The following is a 25,487-nucleotide window of genomic DNA, read 5'->3' as shown; positions in this document are numbered from 1 at the left end:
AGATGAGATGGAAGAGAGAAAAGATGATAAAGAATCCAATTAAATGAAGTTTAATAGAATTATATATAAGTAATACAAATAAATAAAAGAGCAAAAGAAAGGTATGAGAGGCAGACAGAGACGGAGAGAGAAAGAGAAAAGAAAAACACACCAACCTCAAACCTCTGTGAAAAGAGAGAAACCATTCAAAGATTCTTCTGTGTATTTGAGTGAATGGTTTCTCAAGGGCTTGCAGTACTGCAGAGACTCCACCAGATAAGGGATGGGTAGCGAGTTACACCCAGGTCCTGTTTTGCTCCCAAGCACACTTCTTAGTGTGTGCGCTAACCCCTCCCCCGCGTTCCTTCCTAGGCGTGGTGCACCTACAGGCTCGGCTGGATTCGCTATAGCAGGGCCTCGTGTTTCTGCCCCTGCCTGAGTCACTGTTATTGACCTCCATCTGGTTTTATGGCCTGAGGGTTTGTGAGGTTCCTCCTTGCTCCAGAGCCCCCTCTCTCCATGAAACCTGGGCTTGGCAACCGTCCAAACTGAGACATAGCCCTGATCACATTAGCAGGGAAAAACACACAGACCACTGAGCTCTGTGAAATAGGTAGAGAGAATCAAGCCCTGTGCTGGACTTAACACCAGCACTTTCTGACTCAGCCCCCTGAAATTAAAACTCCAGTTGAATTGTGAGTCTGGCTGAGGCGAGTACATATTTCATGAAAGCAGGCAGCTGATAGTGGATAGCATATAGTTTACCCTCCACCGCTATGGGTGGGCTCAGCTAATCGAGCTGTGATAGCACAGGTTAAGATACGAGATAACGTCTCCGCATGATTCCAGAGAAAAATTCCTTCCCAGTGTTGGCTATTAAGCAGGTTACTCGTTGACCTCTTAACCTAAATCTGGTTGTTCCTATCCCTTTGGCAAGGGTGCTCTGTGCGCTTGGTTCCGGGCTCTGCCAGCCTCGCCACCTGTCTAATGTACGCAGTCACAGTCCCCTCACCGTTTTCCTCAGCAAATAAACACCAGGTTCTGGACGTCCTGTGGCCTTTTGTTTCCTGAGAGCAGCTGGCCATCCCAGGTCCCTGCTATGCATCCCTCTATTTTTGTCTCTTGCTCTTCCTTTCCTTTCCCACTGTGCGCCATAACCTGAGCAGGAGACTGGAACCCCTTGCAAGGTTCTCTAATAACTTATCCAGAAAAGACTGAGGGCATGACCATGTGTGTAATGACATCAATAAATGCTCCAGTCCCTTACATAAAATGGCAGAGTATTCACATGTAACTTATACATAGAGGTAAACCTCAAGTTTCAGTTGGACTTATAGACTACTGCCCTTTAACACAGTAACGGTAACATACCACACCCATCTGGTCACCATCACTCCTCACCCAGCCTTACAACAGAGTCATTTGTCAGACAGGTTATCTATCAATTGTTAACACACAGCAGTTCACTTGCTTAAGATTGTGACATCACAGGGCAAACTGGGAAATCTCTTAGCAAATTAGAAAAGCACTTGTGCACCTGAAATTTGTATTAAACACTTTTTTCTTTTACTGTGGAACTTAAAAGCCTTACAGAAAGAATTCATAGATGGTTATCCAAAGTTATTCGTAACTGGAGAACAAGATACAATTGACAATCAGGATCTTCGGGCTGAGATAAGGTAAGAAGAATAAAAAAGATTTAACAGTTACCTTTTCAACATCTGAGAGCGAAGTCAGTGCCTGACTTTGGAGAACTTCTGGTGCAGTAAACGCCCGAAGATCCTGATTGGAAACGTTTTCATCTGTAAACGACACACTACCGGATGGCAGCAACAGCAGAGACCATGGAGAAATGATGAAGCCAAGGGCGGCAGGATCCGCTATGCTCACTAGTTTGCAATTGCACCAAATAAAAAGGAAAAAAATATTGCTTAACATCACAATCAGAGGATCACAGATCACTTCAACAGGTACTGCTGCAGGCAGCCAAGTTAGTTAGAAATATTATAGGCAGTGGGACAGGGCTGGGTCCTCAAAGGCGCCAGTGCAGAAGCCCAGATATCGGGCAACTGTGGGGGACACAGACACCTCCTGCTGTGGGTCAGACCGGAAAGACAAAAGATCAAACAAATACATCCATGTCCTAAAGACCGATAGTTTAAATAGTTCCCTATCACCCTGAGGAAGCCAGAAGTCACCATTCCAACCCCCTAGGGAAGAGTCACAGCTCTGTAAGAATGCCTGCTTTCTTCGGAACTCGCTTTCCCATTTGTCCCCAATTTAATCAATTTTACAATTTTACCTGAACTACTAATCTTATTGGCTAACCATAGTTCTGTCCCACCTTATGCCCGTCTGCCTTGTGAGTTCTCAGTTTTCCCCACCTTGAACCCGTCTCACCCCATGCTTTTGCTCTATAAAAGTCCCTGGAAAAGACAGAGAGTCCTTGGCAAACCACTCGGGACTCTCTTTCGATCTCTCTCAGACAGAAGCTTTCTTTCAAGAAATATATCCTGCTCTTAACCTCTGCTGTTCCTAAAATTCATTCTTCAATTTCAGAGAACTTGAGCTCGTGGACGTAGTAGGTTGGGAGTTTCATTCCCCCTGTGTCAGTACCTCAGCTTGCTGTAAAGGTACTTACAGCCGCTCAATACAACACATCAGCACGCTACCAGGAAAGCACATTTCATAGAAACAGAACTGCTACCATTGTTACACTGTCTGGATCTGGGTGGCTGTTCCTAGAAGCTTATATAGCTTATATCTCCCCAAACCCATTACACCCTGAGAGGCAGTGCTTGTGGAAGGTGACTGGATCACAGAGGTACCACAGCTCACCTTCTGCGAGGAGCTGGGGATGGCTGGAAGAGATGGCTCACTATGGGTGTGACCAGGAAAGATGTATCTCCTTCTTGGCTCCTCTCCCATCCCCTTGCTTCCTGGCTACCATGATGTGAGCAGCTTTCTTCTGCAGACCTCTCTATCAAGCTGTTTCTACTCTGAAGCTGACTAAATATGAATTAAAAACGTGAGCCCGAACAAACTCTTTGGAACCCAACTTAAAACTCCATTAAGTTGGGGTGTCTGATATTGTGCTTCAGTGACAAGGTACAGGACTGCGACAAAATGAAAAACAGAAAATTTTCATTACTGTTCAGAAGAAACTTCATTTAAGTATTACAGTGCAGACTGTATTGATAAGGAATGGTAGATCATAATTTTTTTCTGATCATATTCCATTGAAAAATTGGTGAAAGCTCTCTCTTTCAAGGAGAACACTCATAAACATAAAACTGTTTATAAACCCTAGAGTTCACAGATTCATGTATAGCTCATTTATAGACTCAAGGTTAAGATTCTCTTACTTAGACTACAATGTTCTTAAATTGATAGGAACCAATTCCTTTGGGAATACTTAGATTTGGAATTGGTCTACAATGAAAGTTCTCTTGTTTTGTTTTTCAGTCAAAATATGTCCTTTGCTTATCTGAATCATGGAATTTGGATTCTGTCATTTGCTGAGTTCTTAACTATAGTTTTGGGTGACTTGGATTGTCTACCAAGGTATGCTGAGGGTTCTTTTAATTTCTTGTTTTATTCTTTATTTTTATTTTTTTGGTCCTGGGGATTGAACTTACAACCACACACTTGCCAAGCAGGTGCTCATGCACTGAGCTAAATCCCTGGTTCTAATTTCTTGTTTTATTATCTGCTTCTACATGTGTTTAGCAGTTCAATAGTTAAGAAGAGCTTTCTAAAAATTAATGCCTTAGACTTCAGAAGGACAATTCCAAAAAATAAAGCTATACATTACGTTCAAGAAAACAGACTCATTAGAAGGAACTTCAAGCCTTGTTCTCTCATCAAAAGAAAGTTAATACAGCTTTTAATATAATTTCTAGGTACACTGGGTTACAGGCTTAAGAAACAATGACAACTACAGCAAAGTCAGAGAAAGCTGAGACTGCCAATTGTACTATTCAGTCTGATATACTGTCCTAAGATAGCTCAGAAAGTTGACACAAGCCCAAGGAACTGTCTATCACATATACAGTTACCTCTGTTTTCCTAAAAGCAACTTTTATTAGAGCCAAATGTCCATCTTTGAGGGTCAAGATAATTAGAATCTGATTTTAAAACTTGTTTGTTTTTGTTTTGTTTTGTTTGTTGAGCAGGGTCTCACTATGTGGTTCAGGCTGGTCCTGAGCTCACTATGGAGCATAACCTGGCCTTGAACTCCCGGTGATCTTCCTGCCTCAGTCTCCTGAGTGTTGGGATTACAGGTGTGTGCCACCACACCCGGCCTTTGAAAAAAACTAAGTCATTCTACTTTTAAAGATTAAAATTCCCCTATGTATTTATGAATGAGATATATATTTTTAATAGCTGTGTGGCAAGGGAAATGCTTGGAAAAATGCTTTTATTTTTCTTTCTTTTTCTTGTTGTTTTATTTCTTGGTGGTGGTACTAAAAATTAAACCCAGAGCCTTGCATATGCAATGGAAATGCTGTACCACTTCTACCACTGAAGCATGTCTCCAGCCCTGTCTCTGTCTCAATAGATGTATTTTTTGACACACAGAGTCTCTGCAGTTCAGGCTGACACTGACTGAACCCACGAGGTAGCCTGGGCTGCTCTCAAACTCACGGTGATCCTCTTGCCTCTGCCTCCTGAGCACAGGATTACAGGTGTGCACCACCATGCCCAGGTTATCTATTTATTTTGAAACAAGGTCTTGCTATGTTGCCCAGGTTGGTATTGAGTTTGCCACCCTCCTGCCTCATCTTCCTGAATAGTTACAATTACAAGCATAAGTCACCAGGCCTAGCTTGAAAACAAGTTGAAATTAGTCTGCACATCTTACATAGTGCTGGTGCAGACTTGCAGTCCAATGGCCATCTCAGCCTTTAGCAGCCATGCAACAATTGCTGAGCACAAGTTCTATGGAAAAATGTATTTCAGTGGATGAATGTGCTGGGAATTCTCAGGAAACTGTTGTCTTTAATAGCTACTCTATAATTTTCTGTTACAAGCTTCTTCTTTGGTATTACTCAAGGCAGAGATGCTACTCAAAACCTTGAGATTTCATCTGAAACATGATAAAACAGTTTAAATCAGCCGCTAATGAGGACAAACAGTAAACACTAACCTCTGGCACAAGACGATGATGGTGATGACCACAGCGGACAGTGTGTGTGGGGGGGTGTAGTGGTGGGTAGGAACTTACTGGGTGCAGAGCGGAGTTTAGAGCTAATGACAGTTTTCTGGCAGACGGATGTGCAGGGAGACAAGAGCAGTCTAGATGACCCCAAAGTTTTGCTCCGAGGGACTGGGAAGATGGAGAGTCATCAGCTCAGACTGAGAAGCTTGCAGTCAGGACTGGTGTCTGGAGTGGGGCCAGGGAGTTGTGGTGAGGCATGGGGCTGGGCTTTGACTTCAGAAGTCTGAGAGAGCTGTCTGAACTTGGGGTGCAGCTCCGTAGCAAGGTCCTTGCCTGCCTGCACAAAGCACTCAGTATGATTTCTAGCAACACAGGTGTGTGCGCATGCGCACACACACACACACACACACACACACACACACACACACACAGTACTGGGTAGATACTCAGATGGAGATGGCAAGAAGACAGCTCAACCTGGAGCGCGGGACAGAAGTGAGGATTGAAAATACATCTTGGGAGTCACAGGCTAACAGACAGCATTTAAAGCCCGGTGACTCGCTCATCCGTGAAGCAAGCTGGCACAGATGAGAATTAAATGATCCAGGGCAGTCTTGGGGATAAACGTAAAGACAGACACCCTTCGGCTTTTTCCACCTTGAGTGGCTCTGATAACGAGCACCCACGGAAAATATGTTGTTATAACTCCTCTATTTCCTCCACTCACTAGCACCACTCTCCATCTATTTTTAATTAATTTTTATTGGCCTTTCTGTCCAGATTCCCAGTACAGTACTTAGTCCTGAGCTTAAATTAAGAGGCCTGCATTGTGACTCTCAAGAACAATTGTGAGTATCCCTGTTTTGGAGACAATCTATGATTTTTGGTATGGCTGCTATTACTTTTGGGTTATATTATTAGGGATCACAGCTAACACAGAGGCCTAATACCAGCCAAAAACATAAAAACTGTGTCCTATCTTGCTATCCTGGATGCTGGTATCCACACAGATAAGAGCTTGCTACGCTCTTTCATCTCACCGTGGCCATAGACCAAATCTGTGCCCTCGTTAACATGGTAGTATCACCTGGAAACTGCTGGAGTGAAAGCAGTCTACTGCTGCTTATGACTCTGAAATTATGAAGAGATCCATTCACTTACCAATATAATCAAGCCTGTAAAACTGCTATCCTCTGCCAAAAACTGTATTTTTAAATTTTTCCTTTACACGTTTTTGTTTTTACTGAAATCTAATGAATATAATGTTTTTTAAATATTAGCATTCTATATATTAACACAGTCTTTTCAACATTATAGGTTTTGTTAATGGAGTCCAAAAAGTACTGCTAAGGAGATAAAATATGTACATAATTATATTCAAGATATAAAGTATCTAAGAGAGAAACAGATAATACAAAAGGGAGTTTCAAGGACAGAAAAATTGCTTCAAAAACAATGCATTAAAAAAAAGTCTGTCTCTCTCCCTCCTTTCCTCTCTCTCTTCCTTCCCCTCCCTTCTTCCTTTCCCTGCCTCCTTTCTCCTACCCACCCTTCCCTCCTTTTCTGGCCTTCCCCTTCCCTCTTTCCCTAAAAAAAAAAAAGAAAACACATGTGGCTCCTTAAAAGCAAACATTTGACCATGGTTAAGGGTAAGATTCCAAGAAGAAACAGCCAAAGCAAAGGCATGCACATGTGGTCAGAAAATGATTAAGTCTGGGCAAAGAATACCAGTATGTTGGACAGAGGAATGGCAGAGAACACTCAGAAACAGAAACCAGGGTGGATCATAATTTCACTTTTTAAAAAATACAAACAGAGAAATGACAACAGTGTTTTCAAAAGTGACTTTTAAACATCTTGTAACAGCTAAAGTAAATGTGACCACAAATTATGCTGCTGTCAAATTTCCAAAATACACATGACACTTAAGTATTGGGTTCCTGAGAAAAACACAGTCAAACCACAAAATTCATTTCTAAATAACTGCAAAGGATTGTGCAAACCAACAAGTGAGGGACTTATTTATTTATTTATTTAGGTCTTGGGGGTCAAACTCATGACCTCACCCTTGCCAGGCAAACACTGTGCTGCTGAGCTAAACCCCTGGCTTCAAGTGAGGGAACTTAAGAGTTGTGGTTAGGAGTAGTCTTTAATTCGCCCTTCTTGACAACAAAGGAAAGAATTTAAAGCAAATGTTTTCAAAATCTTTCAAAGAATGCTAACAAGAGAATCCTCTAAAATGAGATTCCAGAAGCTTATAATTCTATAGCCCATGTTTTAGTTTGTATGCTGACTACGCTGAAGAATGTTATGATTATGAAAGATTACTGATTCCAGTAGTCAAGTGCTTCTATTTAGAGATTTTTTAACCAGCATTCCACAGAAAAAAAGTTGCTTCAACAGAGTTTTAAGAAACTAGAGGCAAAGTTAGAAATAAACAGAAATCTGATATGTAAAGAAACATCTTAAAGCTTCTTTCCAATGTTCTCTTAAACTTAAGATTCATGTGTCACTTAACACTTAACTTTCTTTTCATGAGGGTCCTTGTTATTTCTTTTACATTCCTCCTTTAATTTCCTATTTCCATGTACAGTATAAAGAAAAATCAAGAAAATGATCACAAATAGATACAAAAACAAGGTTAAGAGAGTGGTAATGAAAAGTATGAGAAATTATCTACAGACTTAGAAGAATGTATCATTTTGATCTGAAGAATCTTGCCTATTCAGGTAAAGTCCTTGTAAATACAGTCCTTGTGTTTTATGAGTTCTAAAAAATAAACTACGCAAATAATGTCTATAATAATGCAAATCGATGGTGACAGCCTTCCAAAGACATTTTATACCATGTAAATTTTCCTGCTACAGCCAATTACTCAACAGCACTTAATAAGCTCCCACAGGTTGTGGTTCTCAAGAGTTTTATTTGGGGATAGTAGTTTTCAGACCTTGCTAATTACACAAATCTCTAAGCTCATCTAGGAGATTTGCAATGTTATCAGAGAAACTGTCAGCTCCAGTTCATTCTTTTTTAAATATCCGACTTCATTAATTTAGTATGTAGTTTCACTTCGCTAAGCAAGACAGTAAGTATACTGTAAGGGACACAGGCTAAGTCAGAAGTCCTCAGTCCAAGTCCTAGGTTTGCATGTAGAGTTTACAGCTGTGATCTTCAATAGGTAGTTAACTAGCTTCTCTGGTTCTGAATTTACTTATCTGTAAGTCTACTTAGTTTTGTTTTCAAACCTCACAGATAAGGTCACTGTGAGGATTAAACAAAAAACCCTTAGAAAAGTTATACTATTACTATTTAATAAAACTTCTCCCTGAAGACAGCAGGTATAGACTGCTAAGGAAAAGTGTAGACCATCTAAGAAAAGTCACTGCTCAAAATTCATTCTCTCTCACCTCCTCAGTGTCTATTCCAGTGGAAGACAAGGTGTGCACCATGCACAACTAGTATGTAGTTTTAGAATAACTGATCAAATTCTGCAACTGCTCTTAAGTTTAAGATTTCTTTGCACTTCTTACCTAGAAATCACACTTAAATCATAGATGCTTTGAGTACAAAGCACCCTAAAATATTAATTTCTTCTTCAACTGCAATGAGTTCCTTGGGGTAATATTTCTTCTATTCATCATATAGTATTCTTAGCTCAAATCCCCAATTTAGAACCAGAGGTTTAAGGCTCACTATCTAGCCAATTAGTACTTATTTAGTAACTTTATTGTCAAATTGATGTTTTACTGTACCTACTCATTATTTTTAGGTATAAAATGATTCAGTAAAAATACATTTTGGATATACTTATCACTATAGTATCTTACAGTTATATTATCTTACAGTTGGGAAACTTTTGTAAAGGAAGTTGTAGCATTTTGATAATACAAAATTACTCAAAGTTGTCACTCTACATTTACCAATTTTATGAATTTTTCTTCATTAAAATAGGAGGAAAAGCCACTTTATTTCTCAGTGACGACAGTCACATGAACACGCATGCTGTCCTTCGTTTTCTTTGTTTATAAATGACTAACCAAATGCAAGCTGCTTGCATAAACCAGAAGCAATGGAATCTTGGAATGACTTCTGACCAGTCAAGCTTCTGGCAATTTGTTCTGGTAAGTGCTCGCAGGATTCATGAAGTAATTCCAGAACTAAGCAAGCTGGTAACACAACACAAGTGAGATCTAAGCTCGTAAGTAACATACAGGTAAACTATATGGGTAAAACCAAATAAAATAACTAAAAATAACATTAAATGGTTGACCAATGTTTTATTCACCCAAAGGAGACTCTAGAGTAATTCTCTTTCTGCAATCTTGCTTAGTTATATTTTCAAGTATAATTCAAAGTAAGTATCAGCTTCGTTAATCAGAATATTGAAATAAATATACTTTAAAGTGTTTAACTCTGGGGACTTGGAAGTTATTAGGAAACTACACCACAGAGAAGCTTTTATGTCAGCTCTGGAGATGGGACACAGGGTGCCTCACATAATGTTAAAAAGCATCCTAGAGATTCAGATGTTCATACCAACCTACCTGTCACATGAAGAACCAACACTGCTCTTCTTTAAGGGCATAAAAATAGAAAGGGAAAGAAAAGAAAAAAACTTCTGCCTGGGAGCTAGACAATTATGGGCTGAACTCTCTAAAACTGTGAGCCAAACAAACCCTCCTCCTTTAAATTGCAGGCATCAGGTTATTTTGTCCCAGAGACAGGAAAGTCACCAAGCCTGAGCTTTTGACAATTTCCTCTAAGCAATGTTGGAACAGAGTGCTAATCCTCTCAAAATGCTGGCATCTCTTGATAGTCTCTGCAGGTCGCTTTACCACTCAAACTATGTAAATAAGTTTTGGGATAAAGCTCCTTTTTAAAGCAAGAGAAATATTCCCCGAAGTGCAGATACAGTGCCAGGCTCCAAGAGGCCTGCTTTCCATCCCTCCTATCCCCACAGAACCAACCAGAGGGGAAAATTTAAAAATTGTAAGAATGAATTTTGTGATTTCATTTTCCTTTCAAGGGCCTAAAATTTATGCTAAGACCAAAAAACCCCCAATAATCTTAAGTGGGGGAGGAGCCTGTCATTGACTTCATTTTTGGAGAGTTGTATAAAAAGTCAATGAAGATTAGTGTATATTTTCAACTTCTAAAGAAAAAATATACATTTTCCTAGAGAGAACCATCTTGTGACATGATTCCACATAGGAAAAATATTTTTCTGGTTCCTGATGCCATTTATTTCTTGCTACTCTTCAGGTATCATCCCCCTGCTTACACTGTACAGATCTTCTCCTATAAAAGAGAAAAGAGGATTATTTGAATGAATAATCATTTGTAAAATAAATGAATAGTTCGTGTTTTTAAAAAGAAAGGTTTAGAAAGAAAAAATCTTAACTAAATGATACAAGGCACACATCCTTTTAAATTTCTGTATTTCAGAAAAAAATGTTAAAAATTATAAAACATTTTTAAAAATCTTAGTTATATAATGTGAATCAATCCCACAGTCAATTTTTACAATGTATTTGAAATTGTCACCTGACCAGAATAATACTGGAATATGGAAATATAAGTTGATTAAAACTAAAGAAAAAAATTCTAAGATTGGAATGCTGAATAAAAGACATCAGACACAAATGAATTGTATGACTGTTTTTGTATGATGTTCAGATCTAGGCAAACTTATCTAAGTGCTATATCACAGCAGTGATTTATCCAGCGCCCACCCCGGGACCAAAGAATGACTAAGGCGGAGGCTGAGGGAGCCTTCTGGGTACTAGAAATATTCTACATCTTGATCTGGCTGGCAGTTAAGGGAGTGTATTCACACATTCACAAATTTCATCAGGCTGTACAGGTAAGAACACTACTGTTTACTATATGATTATACCTCAACATTAAAAAGTTCTTCTAGGTATAAAAATTAAAATACAAGATCACCAAGGATGGAACCAAAGAGTATGCCCTTAGCAACTTTCCCCTCTAAATTTAAGTTTATAAGAATATCTGTTTAGAACATCTAAAATAAAAATAATTTCATAGTAAGACACAAGGTACTGTGTGTATGTAGGAAGGCATTGTTCATTAGGAGTGTTTCTTTCACTTGTTAGACCATCTATATCATTTAACAATGCTAGACGTTAAATTTAATTTCACATTTTATAGCTTGCTTTGAGGGAACAAATGGGTTAATTTTATCCAGTTCAAACACATTTAACTCGAGAGACCTGTTACTTCTGGTCTTACAAAGGCAAGGCAAGATGTGGCACGACAGAAACAACTGATACACCCTCTTAATCAACAAAATTAGGACTGCAGATAATAAGGAATGCAATAAAAAGAGAGGAGTTGGGATCTGTCTTTTAAAGGTTGTATACAAAGATTTACTCAAAATCTTTTAATCCATAAAAACTTTCTGCATCTCTTTCAAAGGATTTAAAAATATCCCAGGAAGTCAATTTCAAGTTCAGGATGTGGGTTTATTTCTGGACTCTACTATGTTTCACTGATCTGTATATTTGGATCACTGCATAGTTAAAAGACCTGAAATTAAGTAGTGTGAGTCTTTAAACTTTCCCTTTCAAAGTTGTGTGACACTCCCTGTGAATTTTAGAGCAAACTTATCAATATCTACAAATGTAAAGACTGCTGGGACTGATGAGTCCACTGATTTACAGAAACTGGTTTGTGAGTAACACTGTTTTCTGATCCAGGATCACATTTCAGGCTTCCATGTATTCAGATCTTCAGCTTTTCTCAGTATTGCTTTTTGTTTCTGTTATATAGGTTTTCACATCTTTTCTACGATTCACTCTTACTTTTTCATATTTAAAAATTTTTTTTCAGCACTGTAGTCAATTGGTTCAGGAAACACAGTTACATGCTTTGCCTCTTAAAATTGGAGACAAAGTTGAAATTGCCAAGGCTGGCCTCAGTGACAACTCTCCTTTCTCAACCTTGGGATTACAGGTGTATACTACCATGCCCAGACTTACAGCTTTTTTTTTTTTTTTTTTTTTTTAACCATTTTTACAAGGCTTCTGAGATTTTCAATTTGACTGTTCACTGCTAGGATATAAAGAGACAATTGATTTTTGTACAGTGATTTTGTGCCCTTCTACATGAACAATTCTTATTTTTAGTGGATTTTTTTGTAGTTTTTATCAAATTTTCTAGATTTTAAATTTTAAAGAGAATGTCATCTTTAAATAAATATAATCTGACTTCTGGATGCGCTTCATTTCTTTTTATCTTACTGCAGTGGTTAGAACTTGAATACAATGTGTTAAATAAGTAATAGTACAGACTACTTCGACTTACTCCTGCTCTTAGGAAAGATTCAGCGTTTCACTATCAGTGTGACATTAGCAGCAATGGCGTTTAGAAGCCCTTTTTGGGCTGAGCTATCTCTTTTCTACTCCTCACTCCGAGTTTGTGTGTGTGTGGGGGGGAGTGTTTGAAATCAGAAGAGGATGCTGGATTTTAGCAAGTGTTTTTCTGTATCTCTTGAGATCATTATTTGCTTTGCCTTTGTAGTTTATGAATGTGCTGATGATACTAATTTGCAAATGGTAAGGCAAAACTCGCCCTCGCACTCCTAAGATACATTTGATCATGATATATTACCATTTTTATAGTTTTTCTACGAAATTTTGCATGTTTGTTAATAAGGTACATTGGTCTGTAGCTTTTTCTCTAATATATTTGCCGCTTTTCAAACAGTACTGTACTGCTACCCTCATAACCTGATTTGGGAAGTATACTTTCCTTACAATTTTATACAAAGATTTCTATAGAATTGTTACTATTCTTTCCTTATATTTTCAATAGAATTCCCCAGTGAAGTGACATGGATCTGAAGTTTCCTTTGTGAAATATTTTTAATTCTAAATTTAATTACCTTAAAAGATATCAAATAAATCAGGTTATATTTTGTTTTTATTAATTGATTTTTGACATAGTCTCGCTATATAGTGCAGGCTGGCTTTGAAGTCACATGGATCCTTCTGCCTCAGTCTTTTGAGTGCTGGGATTACAGGTGTGTACCATCATACCCAGCTAGGTTGTTTACTTTTATTGAGTAAGTATTAGTAGTTGCTATCCTCTGAAGTGTCCATTTATTTTGTTTGTTTGTTTGTATTTTTACCGGTACCAGGGATCGAACTCATGACTGCTTGCTAGCAAGGCAGGCGCTTATGCCGCTGAGCTAAATCCCCAGCCCCGAAGTGTCCATTTCTTGTAAACTGTTAAATATGTCAAATAACTCTGTTCATAATTTCTACTTACTATTTCAATATCTGTAAACTCTAAAGCATTGTTCCCTTATCCTGTTTTTCAAATACCCTGCCACGAGGCTCATAGAAGACCTAGCAGCTTTTAAGTTTTGTTGCCATGTACACATGAAGTCTTTGTATAGCTGTAATAACTTGCTTTAAAAGTTACAGTACTTCTTTTCCATACATACACTTATAAGTGACCTTGTTTCTTTCTATCTCTAAAATGACTATTCTAAGAGTTTGACTCCTTAAACATATGAAGATGGTTCTAAATTTATGTAGGCAATACCCTGGTTTCTCTTCAGATTGTATAAATCTCTCGCCTTTTACTAAGTTTATGTAAGCATTCCATCTAATTTTTTTCAATATCAAGGGATTTTACCCTGAAAATACTTACGTAATAAAAGCAATTTTATACAATAGTTCACTGAATTTTGTGATAACATAGATCATTCTCTTATGAGATTTTTAAAAAGCGTCTACAGACTGTGATTTCTAACATTTAAGGAATGAAAAGCATTGCTCCAGATACCTGTCATAATGCTATTTTCCTTTACATCCTTTACAATAGGTAAGACTTTATGAAGAAATACAGTGAAAGGATTCCACACGGTCTGTTCTCTGCAACCTTACTCAATAATCTTACCTATATATAAAATCTTCATTTTCCAGATATTTTTCTGGTATTTAAATGTTTTTATTTTGACAATGTATCTTGTACATTTTTAGTACTTCTCTGTATTACAACACTATTCCATCAACTTTTTAACTATTTAGACTACTCATTTTATTTTATTAAACAAGGACCCAGAAAATGACTGCATATAAAGGATTCAGGATTGACTTAAATCTTTCCCTGAGCAAGGGTGAGTGCTATCAACCATTCTAACATGATTCCCCTAGATTCAAAACACCTGTCTTCTGCAAAAGGCCTACTAAAATAATTTACAGTTTGGAACAACCTAAATAACCGTAAGCCAAGTTTTCAAGGTAGCAGTTCTCTCATTTGTAAAGATTATCCAGAAAAGGTAAGAGAATAGCATTGTTTTTCATTATTTAGGACTAGGACCATGGACATGAGTTCATCTATGATGTAGAAAAATGTGTACTCTGAAATGGAGAACGAGAAACTCAGTTTCTCCCTGGTCTGCCTTTGCAACACCTTCTGTGACCATAGGAGTGCGATGTCTCCCCACACACACCCAGCAAGTGGAGGATTGTGCCACGAACACCAACCTGGTGTCCACTAATACAACTCAGCTGGACGCTATGGGTGCGTGGACTGCTCCCACCCCAGACACAGAATGGAAGCAACAGGCTGCATCTGTATTTCTGAGTGGTGGGTCACACATTAAAGTTCCCCCTGACTTTCTCTCACACCAGCTTAACTGGAGTAGCATAACCAGGGGACTCCTTACTAACAGTGACAGGGTATAAAGACCATCACAAAAGACACAGAAACAAAGCTGGACACGATGCACAGGGCAGGGTATGAAGCAAGGAATGTGCAGTTTGCATGCCCTCTCTAGGCAGAGCAGCCTCCAGGAAGCTCCGCCTCCAGCTACATGGAAACCTCATCAGACAGGAGTGAAGCCTCCACTGCCACTGGTGACCAACCTAACCTTCAACCCCGTTCCTCTCCTGGAAGGTGGGGAGATGTGGCTGAAAGGTGCCAACCGTCTAATCCCACACTGATCCTTCCTGTGACAACCCCCATCCTGAAGCTACAAGGCACTGTCACTTAAACTATTCACACACAAAGACACTGCTCTGGAGATTCCAAGGATTTCATAAGTGGTATGCCAGGGAACACGAACAAAGACCAAATGCAGGTATCTTTTGCAACATCACAAACGCCCCAGGCTTGGAGTCACCACGGTGGTCTAGACTGTAGGTAGCAGTATTAGTCCAGCAAGTACTTTCTCTCAGTTCCCTACTTTGCCTTGGGGAGGGAAAGAAGGGTAGGAAGGTAAGCTGGTCAGCAGTGGTCAGTGATGTAGTCAACCACGCCTACATCATGAAGTTCCCTTACAGCAGCCAGCACTTGGGCTCTCAGGGCTTCCAGACACTGCCCAGCACGCTTGGTTCCCAGAGGCAGTGCGCTGAGATGAACACTATGTGCCATGCCCCTTTCCCACACACTGCTCAGCTGCATCCTTTGCAACACCGTGTATAATTATGTGGTAAATGTGTTTCCCAGAGGTTCAGGAGCTGCTCCAGCAAATTAACTGAGCCCCAATCTAGCTAGTAGGCCAGAAGCATAGGTCAAACCACCTGGAACTTGAAACCAAGTCTGAAGTTCTGGGCAGTTCTACGGCTCTGAGGCCTCAAGCTGTGAACAAAACTGACCTGGAGGGCACGCAGCTGGTCTCTGGCTGAAGAACTGATTGTTCATGGGAAAACAAGTGAACCCCTAAACACACACACATACACATTTGGTCACAGATATAATCAATTAATAAGATGCATGTAATTAGGAACCATAATAGTCAAAGTTTTAATTAATTCCCCAGAACTTTTATTTCAATTTTTACAGAAGAGCAACTCCCAAGATAGGTAAAAACATAAAATCTAGCTACCTGTTATTTATAAAAATATCTAAATTACAATGTAGAGCACATGGAAATAGAGAAAGAAAGACACTGGATCAATTCCAACAAACCTTTGGGGCTGAGAGCCTGAGCTGCAACCTCAAGCCCACTTACGTATCACCAAGGGTCAACACTGCTGTTCTACCTGAACCTTTTAGGAAAAACAATTCACACATCAACATCTTTTCTCTTAAACACATAACAGGTGTGCCATAGATTTGCCACCACTGCTCTAGACAAATGGCAAACAGAAGCAACCCCAGGCGATACTGAGAACAAACCGGAATCTAGGCATAGTGCTGCATACCTGTCATCCCAGCACTCTGGCAGCCAGAGGCAGAAGAGTTACAGGTTTGAGGCCAGGCTGGGCAATTCAGTGACACTCTGTCTCAAAGCAGAAAATTTAAAAAGTGCTGTGTTGTAGCTGAGTACAAAACAAAACAAAAGAAAATCAACAATAACCAAACATATACACACATATAAAACCAGACTAGAGAAAATGTGACACCAAGAGTAATGGAGTGAAAAGATCCAGTCTACTTACATTGTCATTAATCATTAGACATATCAGACAAAACAACAGGAAGTGCAGAGAGAGGTAAGAAGATAGGAGAACTTAGACGATGGAAACACTATCACAGTGGGAAGCTTTCTACAGATCAAATATTCAAGTAATCAGGATTTATTTTTATAAAACATTAAAATCACAAACATTAACAAATCTAAGTTACAGTGTGATAGAAAGCACACAACCTTTTCAAATGACCACAGAATAATGACATACGGGCCATATACAAAACCACAAGAAAAACCAGGTATAGTAGTATATGCCTGTAATCTTAGTCATTAAAGAGGCTGAGGCAGGGGTATTCTAAATTCAAGACCTGCCTAGGAAACTTTGTAAGATCCTGTCTCAAAATAAAACAAAAAGAACTAATGATGTACTCAGTGGTGGAGCACTTGCCTAGCATGTGTGAGACCCCAGGTTCAATCCTCAGTATCACAAACAAACACATGAATCTCAAAAAATTCTGAGCAATAATCATACAGATTGCACATGTTAATAAAACCAAATGTAAAGTAAAAAGAGAACCAACTTCCACCATCACCATCATCAAGGGAATGGGAATGCATGTTTCTGAAGTTTTATATTTTTCCTCCTAGGAAGAAAACATTTAAGATGCCTGTTTCCTTCAAATAGGGAAGATCTTTGGATCCTATTATTCTATGAATAGTAATCACAAAGATTTTGTTTTAAAAATGCTGAAAGCCTTAAATTTCTGGGAGGCTCAAAAACATGAAGAAATACATCATATCTTTGAATTTTGCTCTGTGCTTACTTCCACCTTTTTATTATAGGAATATCAACAACACGTTTGCACTCATATACTGAAAAAGATAGAACACGTGAAATTAAGACGATCTAGGGGGAAAGACACAACTCAAAGGAGACAAAGAAAACGGAGACAGGCTGACACATTTAGGAAAACAAACTTCCTGGGAGCCACTTCAGTTTACCTGCTGCCCCTGAGCTTTCTCACTGTTCTTCACTGAGGCGTCTACTAGAAAATGAAGGAAAACACAATTCACCCGAAAAATAGCAAACTAATAGTAAATAATTTTATTTCCACTTTTAGTAAGACTCTGGAGAAAAATCTGCAGTAAAACGACCATTACATTATCAAATGAAATGAATGCAATATCAGAAGTTTCAAATAAACCAAATATTTGTTTTCTCCAAATAAACAGAAATTTTCAATTAGCAATCATAACAACTGATATGCTCCCAACTGCCAAAGTAGCCAAGTTTAATTTTTCTGTATTATTGATAATCATTCTATGAATTAGACTGGGGGCCGTAGAGTGACTAGCTGCCACTAGGCAGAATTAACACATAGCTGACTCATAATTAATTTTATCAGATCCAGTACATTTTTTATTGTAATGTGCCAATACATTATGAAATAACTGCCTCTCAATGACCAGAACTGTAAATTCAGACAGTCAATCTCTATCACCCTTAGGAAACCTGAAAGGACACAGTTACCTACTTAACAGGGTGCCAGAAGCTTTATGTTCTGTGAGTCAAGCCTGGGAGGGATCCCGCCCTGTGTAATAAAGGAGGGACTCTCTCTGCCTCCTCTAAACATCTGAAGTACCCGCTCTGTGCTTCATTTGGCTTACTGTTTTGAAGTGGGAAACTTTTCACACGCAACTTCTCTTTGATATGAATAACCCCTTACGGACAATGGTGACACCTTCCACTTTTTTGGCTCTTTCACTTTATAACAGACGTCGATGTTTCCTATTTTACCTTATTTTATTTCGGTACTGGGAATCAAACTCAGGACCTTGTGCTTGCCAGGCAGGCACTTTTGCCGCTGAGCTGTACCGCCAGCCCCAGATGTTTCTGTCCTATTGCTAATTGAGTAATGCCACCAACACAGTTTTCCTACCAACACTTTCAGACTTACTGCTCTAGTTTTCAGAATACCTAAACTTCGGAGTTTTCTGAAAAATTAAAATGAAGCAAGCATAGCAATAGAGCTTACTTAAGATAACCAGATTTTTGGTGAGTGGTTTCAGATAAAAACTATCCATTTTCTTTAGATTAATCCCGATTCTTATGAAAGATCTTCACACACCTGAGGAAGAGGCAGTAATGTGTGGCCCTAACACTGTTTGCTCAGGTTCCTGTTCCTAGATTCAAAGACAGCAGGACCGATTGACCCTTTCCCACCGGTCTCCGAGGGCTCCCTGCTTGCTGGTGCTGTGGCGTTCCTGCACTCAGCCCGCAGCTACCCCTAACCCTTCCCGGCAGGTCTGTCTGACTGCTGGTGCTCAGCCATAGCACATGGCAGAAGGTCCATGACAGGCCATGAAACATGAGCGGCTAGGCCCACGGCCGAGTTTCTTCCGTGAGTCTCCAGCGTGGGTGAAGTGTCTGCCTGCTGGTAAGTTTAGGGTGATGCCAGTGCTGCTGCTCGCAGTCCCGCCCTCTGAAGGCTACCATCACCCCGGGGTGCCCACATGCCTCTGCTGTGTTGATGGCTTACAGGGTATTCACACTCTTCTAGTTTAAAGACTGGTTTTTCCCACTAAGTGAAACTCGGTTTTATTTACCAACTATCCTCCCTAGGTGTTGGCTATATATGAGTAACAAACACCATCTTCAGATGGAGCTTTCCAGCATGACTTCAAACATTTTAGACAACAAAGTGACCCGGTGACGGCGTATCAGGAAGCACCACACTGCAGCACTGAGTCAGCCTAATTATCTCAGGCAGGGCAATGGGGCACGTGTGTCGTTCCCTTTGCCAGAGCTTCCCCTCCCTCTCCTGGCTAACCTGGACCTCCCTCCGGATCTCAGTCCAGGCACTGCTTGGAAGGGAAGCCCCTCTTTTCCTCCTTGTGACCCAGTCATACCACCCCTGGCCTCCTCTCACAGCCACTGAACCTCCCCTCATTAGCCCATCATGGTTGTCATTTTTACACGCATATACATATTTTATTAATAGTTACTTTTTACATGGGAGCGTAAGCCCCTTCCAAGGTTAGGAATGGCTCTGTTTCGCTATGCACTGCATTCCCGGTGCCCGGCACACAAAATCAGAGCGCTGTCAGCCCTCTTAAGGGAGACAAGAGGAAGCGCTCCTTCTCACACACACTCTGTCAAAAGCACAAGAATATCAAATCAAACATCTGGTCTCAGCACTTCACTATACAAAATAAAACTGTAAAAGTTCCGTACCTTTTCTGAACAGTTCCTGGAGACTTTCAGCGCTCTGGTTTAGCACGGCCCATATTTCTTCCTCCTGCAGGGGGCCGCCCCGAACCTCCAGGGCCTCGGCCAGTGACACATGCATGTTACCTGCAACGAAGGGAGCAGATGTCCATGTGTCAGCAATTCCATGACGACCTATGACAAGCCTCGATCTATCCATTTCCCAACATACCACTGAGTCTAAACATGATCCTAGTTTTTAACCCATAAATTGTGAAAGAATATGAGCGCCTACAGTTCCAGCTACCTGGGAGGCTGCAGCAAGATGATCAGGTGAGCACAGGAGGCCACCTGGGCAGCATAGGGAGACCCTGTCTCATTAAAAGCAAAAGCAAAGACATTTGAGGAAGAACTCCTCAAAATAACCATTCACTTGTTCTGAACTGGCAGGGTCAACCTCAGAGCAGGCCCTGGGGAATGGTAGTGACGCCTTCAAGAGAGGTCAGGGAGCACCAGGTTACCAGGGAGGAAGGCAAAGCAGCCAGAGTAGAGCCTTTCAGAGTTCGGTCCTGAGTTTCACTCCATGCCTTCCAGATACACAGCACAGGAGAGGAGACCTTACAGCCATCGCAGAGCAAACTGGAAAAACATGCAACACATTTCTTCCAAATGTGTGTGTGTATAGATTTTGCAAAACATGGAATTAACTATTTCTAGGCCCAACTTTGCTGTCCAGTCACCATGTGCTCCTGGCAGCCACTTCGCTGTAACCTGGCTCTCATCTGTGAGTTGGGAATAATAATAATGATAATGCTATTTTGGCTATGATAAGAGGCAATGTAACATACTTTAGAAACTCAAACTCCAGAGACGTTGAACTAGTAAGGTCAGAAAAGTATCTCTGGGGATATTTTTATGGGGCCAATTTTTCCAATGTTGTTATGGCAGTGTCTAGATGTCCCCACAAAGCCGCCTGCAGTCAGGCTTTTTCCCAAGGGCCTGGGTCCAGAGTGTGTGATACTCTGGACTGATTGATTCATAGAGCAATGTGAGGATCAAGGGCACCAATATTAAGGAAAGGTGTGAGTGCCACCGCCCTAGGTAACCTGGATAAGACATAAGGGATACAAACAGCGGTGGTCGCTCCTTGTACCCTTGCTACATTCTGCCCACTGTGAGCTGGGAGCTGTTTCTCCTCTGTGATGCTGCCTGCATGCAGCCAGCCAGTAATGGACTGAAACTTCTACCAACTGTGAGCCAATTAACCTCTCCTCCCTTAACTCTGGGTGTTGTGTATTTTGTCTCAGCAATGAGAAAATAAGACAGTTCCTTAAAGTGACATACTGATAAAGTTTAAGGTTTTCTATTGGGTTCAGTAACCCTATTCATATTTTGCAAGAGGAAAATGTTGCTACTCAAAATTCTTTATAGAGATTTTCCTAAATTGACATACCTGAAAAAGAAAATTATTTTTTATAATGATCAATCAGACCAAACTAATTTAAGCATAATATATAATGCATATCTAGTTGTAAACAGAAACAGTTGGTCTTGGAAATTAGAAGGAATTGAACACATTATGTACTATACTTCTTTTCTACAACTAAGTTCTTAAATTTAAAAATTAACTTATAGAAACATCTCATTTAGGCAAAAGTCATTGTTTACTCAACTAACAGGAAAAGTTAGCATTTTTAAAGTTTACATTTATAGTAGTAAATCCAGGCTGAACAGAAACAATTCCAACTAGGAGAGGCCACCTATTCTTTTATTTTTTCCGATGCTGACTCTAATATTTTATGTTAAAGTCTATCTCTGTGTGTACTGTATTTAGAAGCATAATGTGCGGGGCTGGGGATTTAGCTCAGCAGCATAAGCGCCCGCCTTGCAAGCAGGCAGTCGTGAGTTTGATCCCCGGTACCGATAAAAAGGAAAAAGACCAAAAAAAAAAAAAAAAAGAAGCAGCATAATGTGCTACTGAAAAGGAAGACCTAAGACGCTGCTCTGATTAGACCTTCTCCCTACACCCACAATCTGTAGGTTTTCATGTGCTTTATTTTAATACAGGAACATTATTAAATGGAAAACACAGAAGCTGCATTTTTCTAAGAGATGGGTGTTATATTATTCTCACCATGAAACATTACTAGATTGGAAGTTTCAATAGAGACATTAAGATCCTATGAGCAATCAAGTACCGACCTGGGTTGTGAGAAAGACTACCCTCTAGCAAATTCCCAAAGTGTTTCATCTGGGAACTGGTTAGATAGCTCCAAGGATGGCACACAGACATAAAGAGAACATTGCACAAGGGTTTCTTTGAAGAGTCATACAGATTTCTACGTCTGCCCTAAAGCGTAAGTGGTATGGGAAGGAGTCCGCGCTCCTCAAGCCAGTGAAAGAAGCTTCAGTGAGAGCTGTGGAGGGCTTCATAGGTGCTGCCTGGAGGCAGGGTGACACAGCAGACTGCCACCTGACACTCATTCCTGGGATCACCCAGGGGCGGCAGCAAAAGGGAGGGGAGGGTGGGGAGTATGGAGCTGGTGGTGGTGAAGCCAGCTCCACTTCCGCAGTGGGGACGCGAGAGGAAAGGACACAGGCCGACAGGACACACTGAAGGCAAGCCTGGAGCCAGACCTGATCCTTCCCAGAGGACCAGAGGTCCTCAAATTTAGACAGCAGTAGCGCTAGCACAGCTCTGTGTGAATACTAATAAATACTGGAGGTAAGTGCTAAATTTAAATGAATCGGATGTGATGCAAATTGTAATTCAAAAAGCTGCTGACAGAGCTTTAAAAGAAAATTATTCTTCCCCAGCACCACAAAGAAAGAAAGAAAGAAAGAAAGAAAGAAAGAAAGAAAGAAAGAAACCTACCTTTCCCTGTGATCGCCATAAGGTTCCATCTCCAGCACTGTGAATATAAACGAACAACACAATTCTATCCAAAGCATCAACTCAATAAGGAGAATACCCCCAAGAAGGAGGGAAGAGCAGGGGGAAAGGGAATGAGAGAGACAGGGGAGGGAAGGAGGACAGGAGAAAGGGTGAGAGTGACAGCTCCACAGAAGGGCCTGAATGGAGGCAGGCGAGGGCCAGCGGGGTGAGAGCTGCTGAGTGGCCTCGCGCACACAAGGTGGCCCTGGCTAGAGAAAGGACAGCTTTACCTTCGTGTGGAGACTGAAACATAACGAAAAGGCACTTTTAGTGATGGAACTGACAATGCTTTCCAAACTTAAGTAAAAAGGACTGTAAGATTATGGACCTGAATTTTTACACAGAGGCAGGGGAAGAATTTTTCCTCTAGAAAGAGAAGGGAAGAAGGAAGAGGTAGGAAGAGGGAGATGGAGAGAGAGAAGGAGGGAGAGAGAGCACACACTGGGGATGAGAAAGCCAATGAAAGGCTTTCTCAGTATACCCAAGACCCTAACTTAAATTCCCAGAACTCCCCCAAATAATAATAATAATAATAGTAATACAGGAGTGAAGTGTAAGCTGTTTATGATTCTGTCTTGTGTATCACAATGAAAAAACCACGTATTTGTTGTGTGTGAGCTAAATTTTAAATCTTAAAATACTGAGTTTTATTTATTTTCTAAAGAAACTGGCTTCTAAAATATAATTACTTCCTATAAATAATAAAATAGAAATGAAAATAACATACTTTTTGGTGCCTGATTTTTTTTTTCATTATTCTTTCAACTTTATTTTGAACAAACTTCAAACATACAGAGAAGTTTTGAGAGTTGCAAGGGGAACTCACTCAGACTTTGGTGCTTGATTTTTGTCTACAAAGATTATTGATTATATTTCTGTTGTTAATACAATCAGTTCTGAATTATACTTTATTAACCCTGTTAATAATTATTTACTTATTTGTCTTTTCAGTACAGGATTACTAAGCACACCTATGGTTAGGACTTGGAATTCCAAAATATAGAAGGGATTTTTTTTCAAATTAATATCATTTAGCTAGCAGAACAGATTTGGTATTTTTAATTCATGTTTTCACTAGAAAATTTTAAACTGCTTCACCCTGCTCACTCAATCTCAAAACGTAATAAAGTGTTTATAGTAGCTTTCTAAGACACACAACAAACAGAAAAGTTATAAACTGTCTACCCTTACCCTTTGTCTCTTAATTATGTTTATCTACCTTCACTCCTCAGATCGTTTCCTTTACAATAAATACAAACATGTTATTTACTTTTATTTTCTTGAAAGTTCTATACTACATGATACTACAAAGTTTTTGTAAAGAATTTCAAGTAAGAGACGCCATTTTAATTCTGAAGGACAGGAAGCCCATAAAAGTAATTCCAAAGAGAATGAGCAGTAAACAGATTAACAATACAATCAAGTGATATAATCACTTGTCTGTCAGTAGACTAAGAATGCTTGAGTCTATGAAAACAGGGCAACAGTAATACCCTGTTTCAAAACCAAAGCAGACATAAAACAGAGCTCTGTGTGTACACCAGAGTTGAGCACAGCCCCACTCTGCACCCTGGCTGGGGGACAGTGCCTTCAGTCATTAAGAAACCCCAGTGAGTAGAGAAGGCAACCCCAAATCATAAGCATCTTCTAACCCGGGAAGATTCAGAAAGAAACACTTAAGAGAAGCATGCCATAGTATCTTCCAAATTAATGAATGTATATTTCACTTAAAAAAAGAAGATCAATTAGAATAACAGATGATGTCTGAGGCATATGATGCAATGTATCAAGTATCACTTAACTTCAGAAGAGAATTTTTATCTTGCCATACATAAACCTTACCAAATAGGTTATATTTTACCTGTACCAACTCCCTGTGAATGTAATCGTTATGCACTGCAAACATGTACTACTAATAAAATAAAATAAAATAAAATATAAAAAACTTTCCAAATAAGTCCTAAATCATTGGAAGACTTGGGTATTTGGAAAGTATGTGGTCAGGCACGTGGCATACTTTTTTTTTTTTTTTCCTTTTTTTATCAGTACCAGGGATCGAACTCACGACTGCCAGCTTGCAAGGCAGGCGCTTATGCCACTGAGCTAAATCCCCAGCCCCATATGGCATACTTTTAAACTGGCTTTTAATTGTATGGCTGCAATTTAAAACCACAGGCATCTGCACAGCAAGCACAAGGTCCTGAGTTCAATTCCCAATACCAAAAATAAGTAAAATGAAATAAAATACTTATGAGATTATAATTCACTGTGGTCTGAAAATGGGATTATACATTCAATCAAAACTCCTCAATGTTACTATTACATTTTTGAAGTTACTTCATATAGAAACAAAATAAAGCTGATGAAAAGGGAACTGACATACACTGATAGAAGTAATGGAATCAGTACAGCCATACGGAAAACAGTATGGAAGCTCATAAAACTAGAAACAGAACTGCCACGTGGTCCAGCAATCCCACTACCTGAGTCAAAGGAACTGACACCTCCCGCGAAGAGACCGCCAACACCATCATGTGCCCTGTCACACTACCCACCACAGCCACTGCAGAGACAGCCCAGCTGGCCACAGAGGCAAACGGGGACAAAGAAAATCACACTCACACAGTCAGCCAGGAAAAGAATGGAATTCGGTAATCTGTGACAAGGTTCATGAAATTGGAGGACATTAAGTGAAGTAAGTCAGGCACAGAAAGACACATACCACATGTCCTCACTTGGGTGGAAGCTAAGAGCTGGAAGCAGAGCACAGAGCAGTGGGAAGATGGGTGGGTCTGGGGATGGAGAGAAGGTTAAC

General features: G+C 39.9%; 1 protein-coding gene across 14 annotated transcripts in view; it reads right to left on the bottom strand.

Annotated features, from left to right (window-relative positions):
• Nucleotides 1–25,487, bottom strand: part of Ptpn13 (protein tyrosine phosphatase non-receptor type 13) — a 178,726-nt gene that overhangs the window by 115,387 nt on the left and 37,852 nt on the right. For 12 of the 14 annotated variants that reach the window (XR_010047689.1, XM_063249384.1, XM_013151924.2 and 9 more), the window contains 2 exons: nt 19,765–19,884; nt 1,690–1,868 (listed from right to left, as the gene is read on the bottom strand). Coding sequence is in view for 12 of the 14 variants with exons in the window: in XM_063249384.1 (XP_063105454.1) it covers nt 1,690–1,868; nt 19,765–19,879 (294 nt within the window). In the remaining 2 variants the exon portion in view is untranslated. Of the gene's footprint in view, nt 1–1,689; nt 1,869–16,320; nt 16,343–17,531; nt 17,576–19,764; nt 19,885–25,487 lie in introns of those variants that run through there. The other 2 variants (XM_063249388.1, XM_063249387.1) reach the window with 2 other exon arrangements.

Source organism: Cavia porcellus, unplaced genomic scaffold (genome assembly GCF_034190915.1).
Source record: "Cavia porcellus strain 051 isolate PalLab524CR breed Dunkin Hartley unplaced genomic scaffold, mCavPor4.1 scaffold_5, whole genome shotgun sequence".
In the NCBI taxonomy this organism is placed as follows: domain Eukaryota; kingdom Metazoa; phylum Chordata; class Mammalia; order Rodentia; family Caviidae; genus Cavia; species Cavia porcellus.
This window is presented reverse-complemented; position numbering and strand designations above follow the sequence as displayed.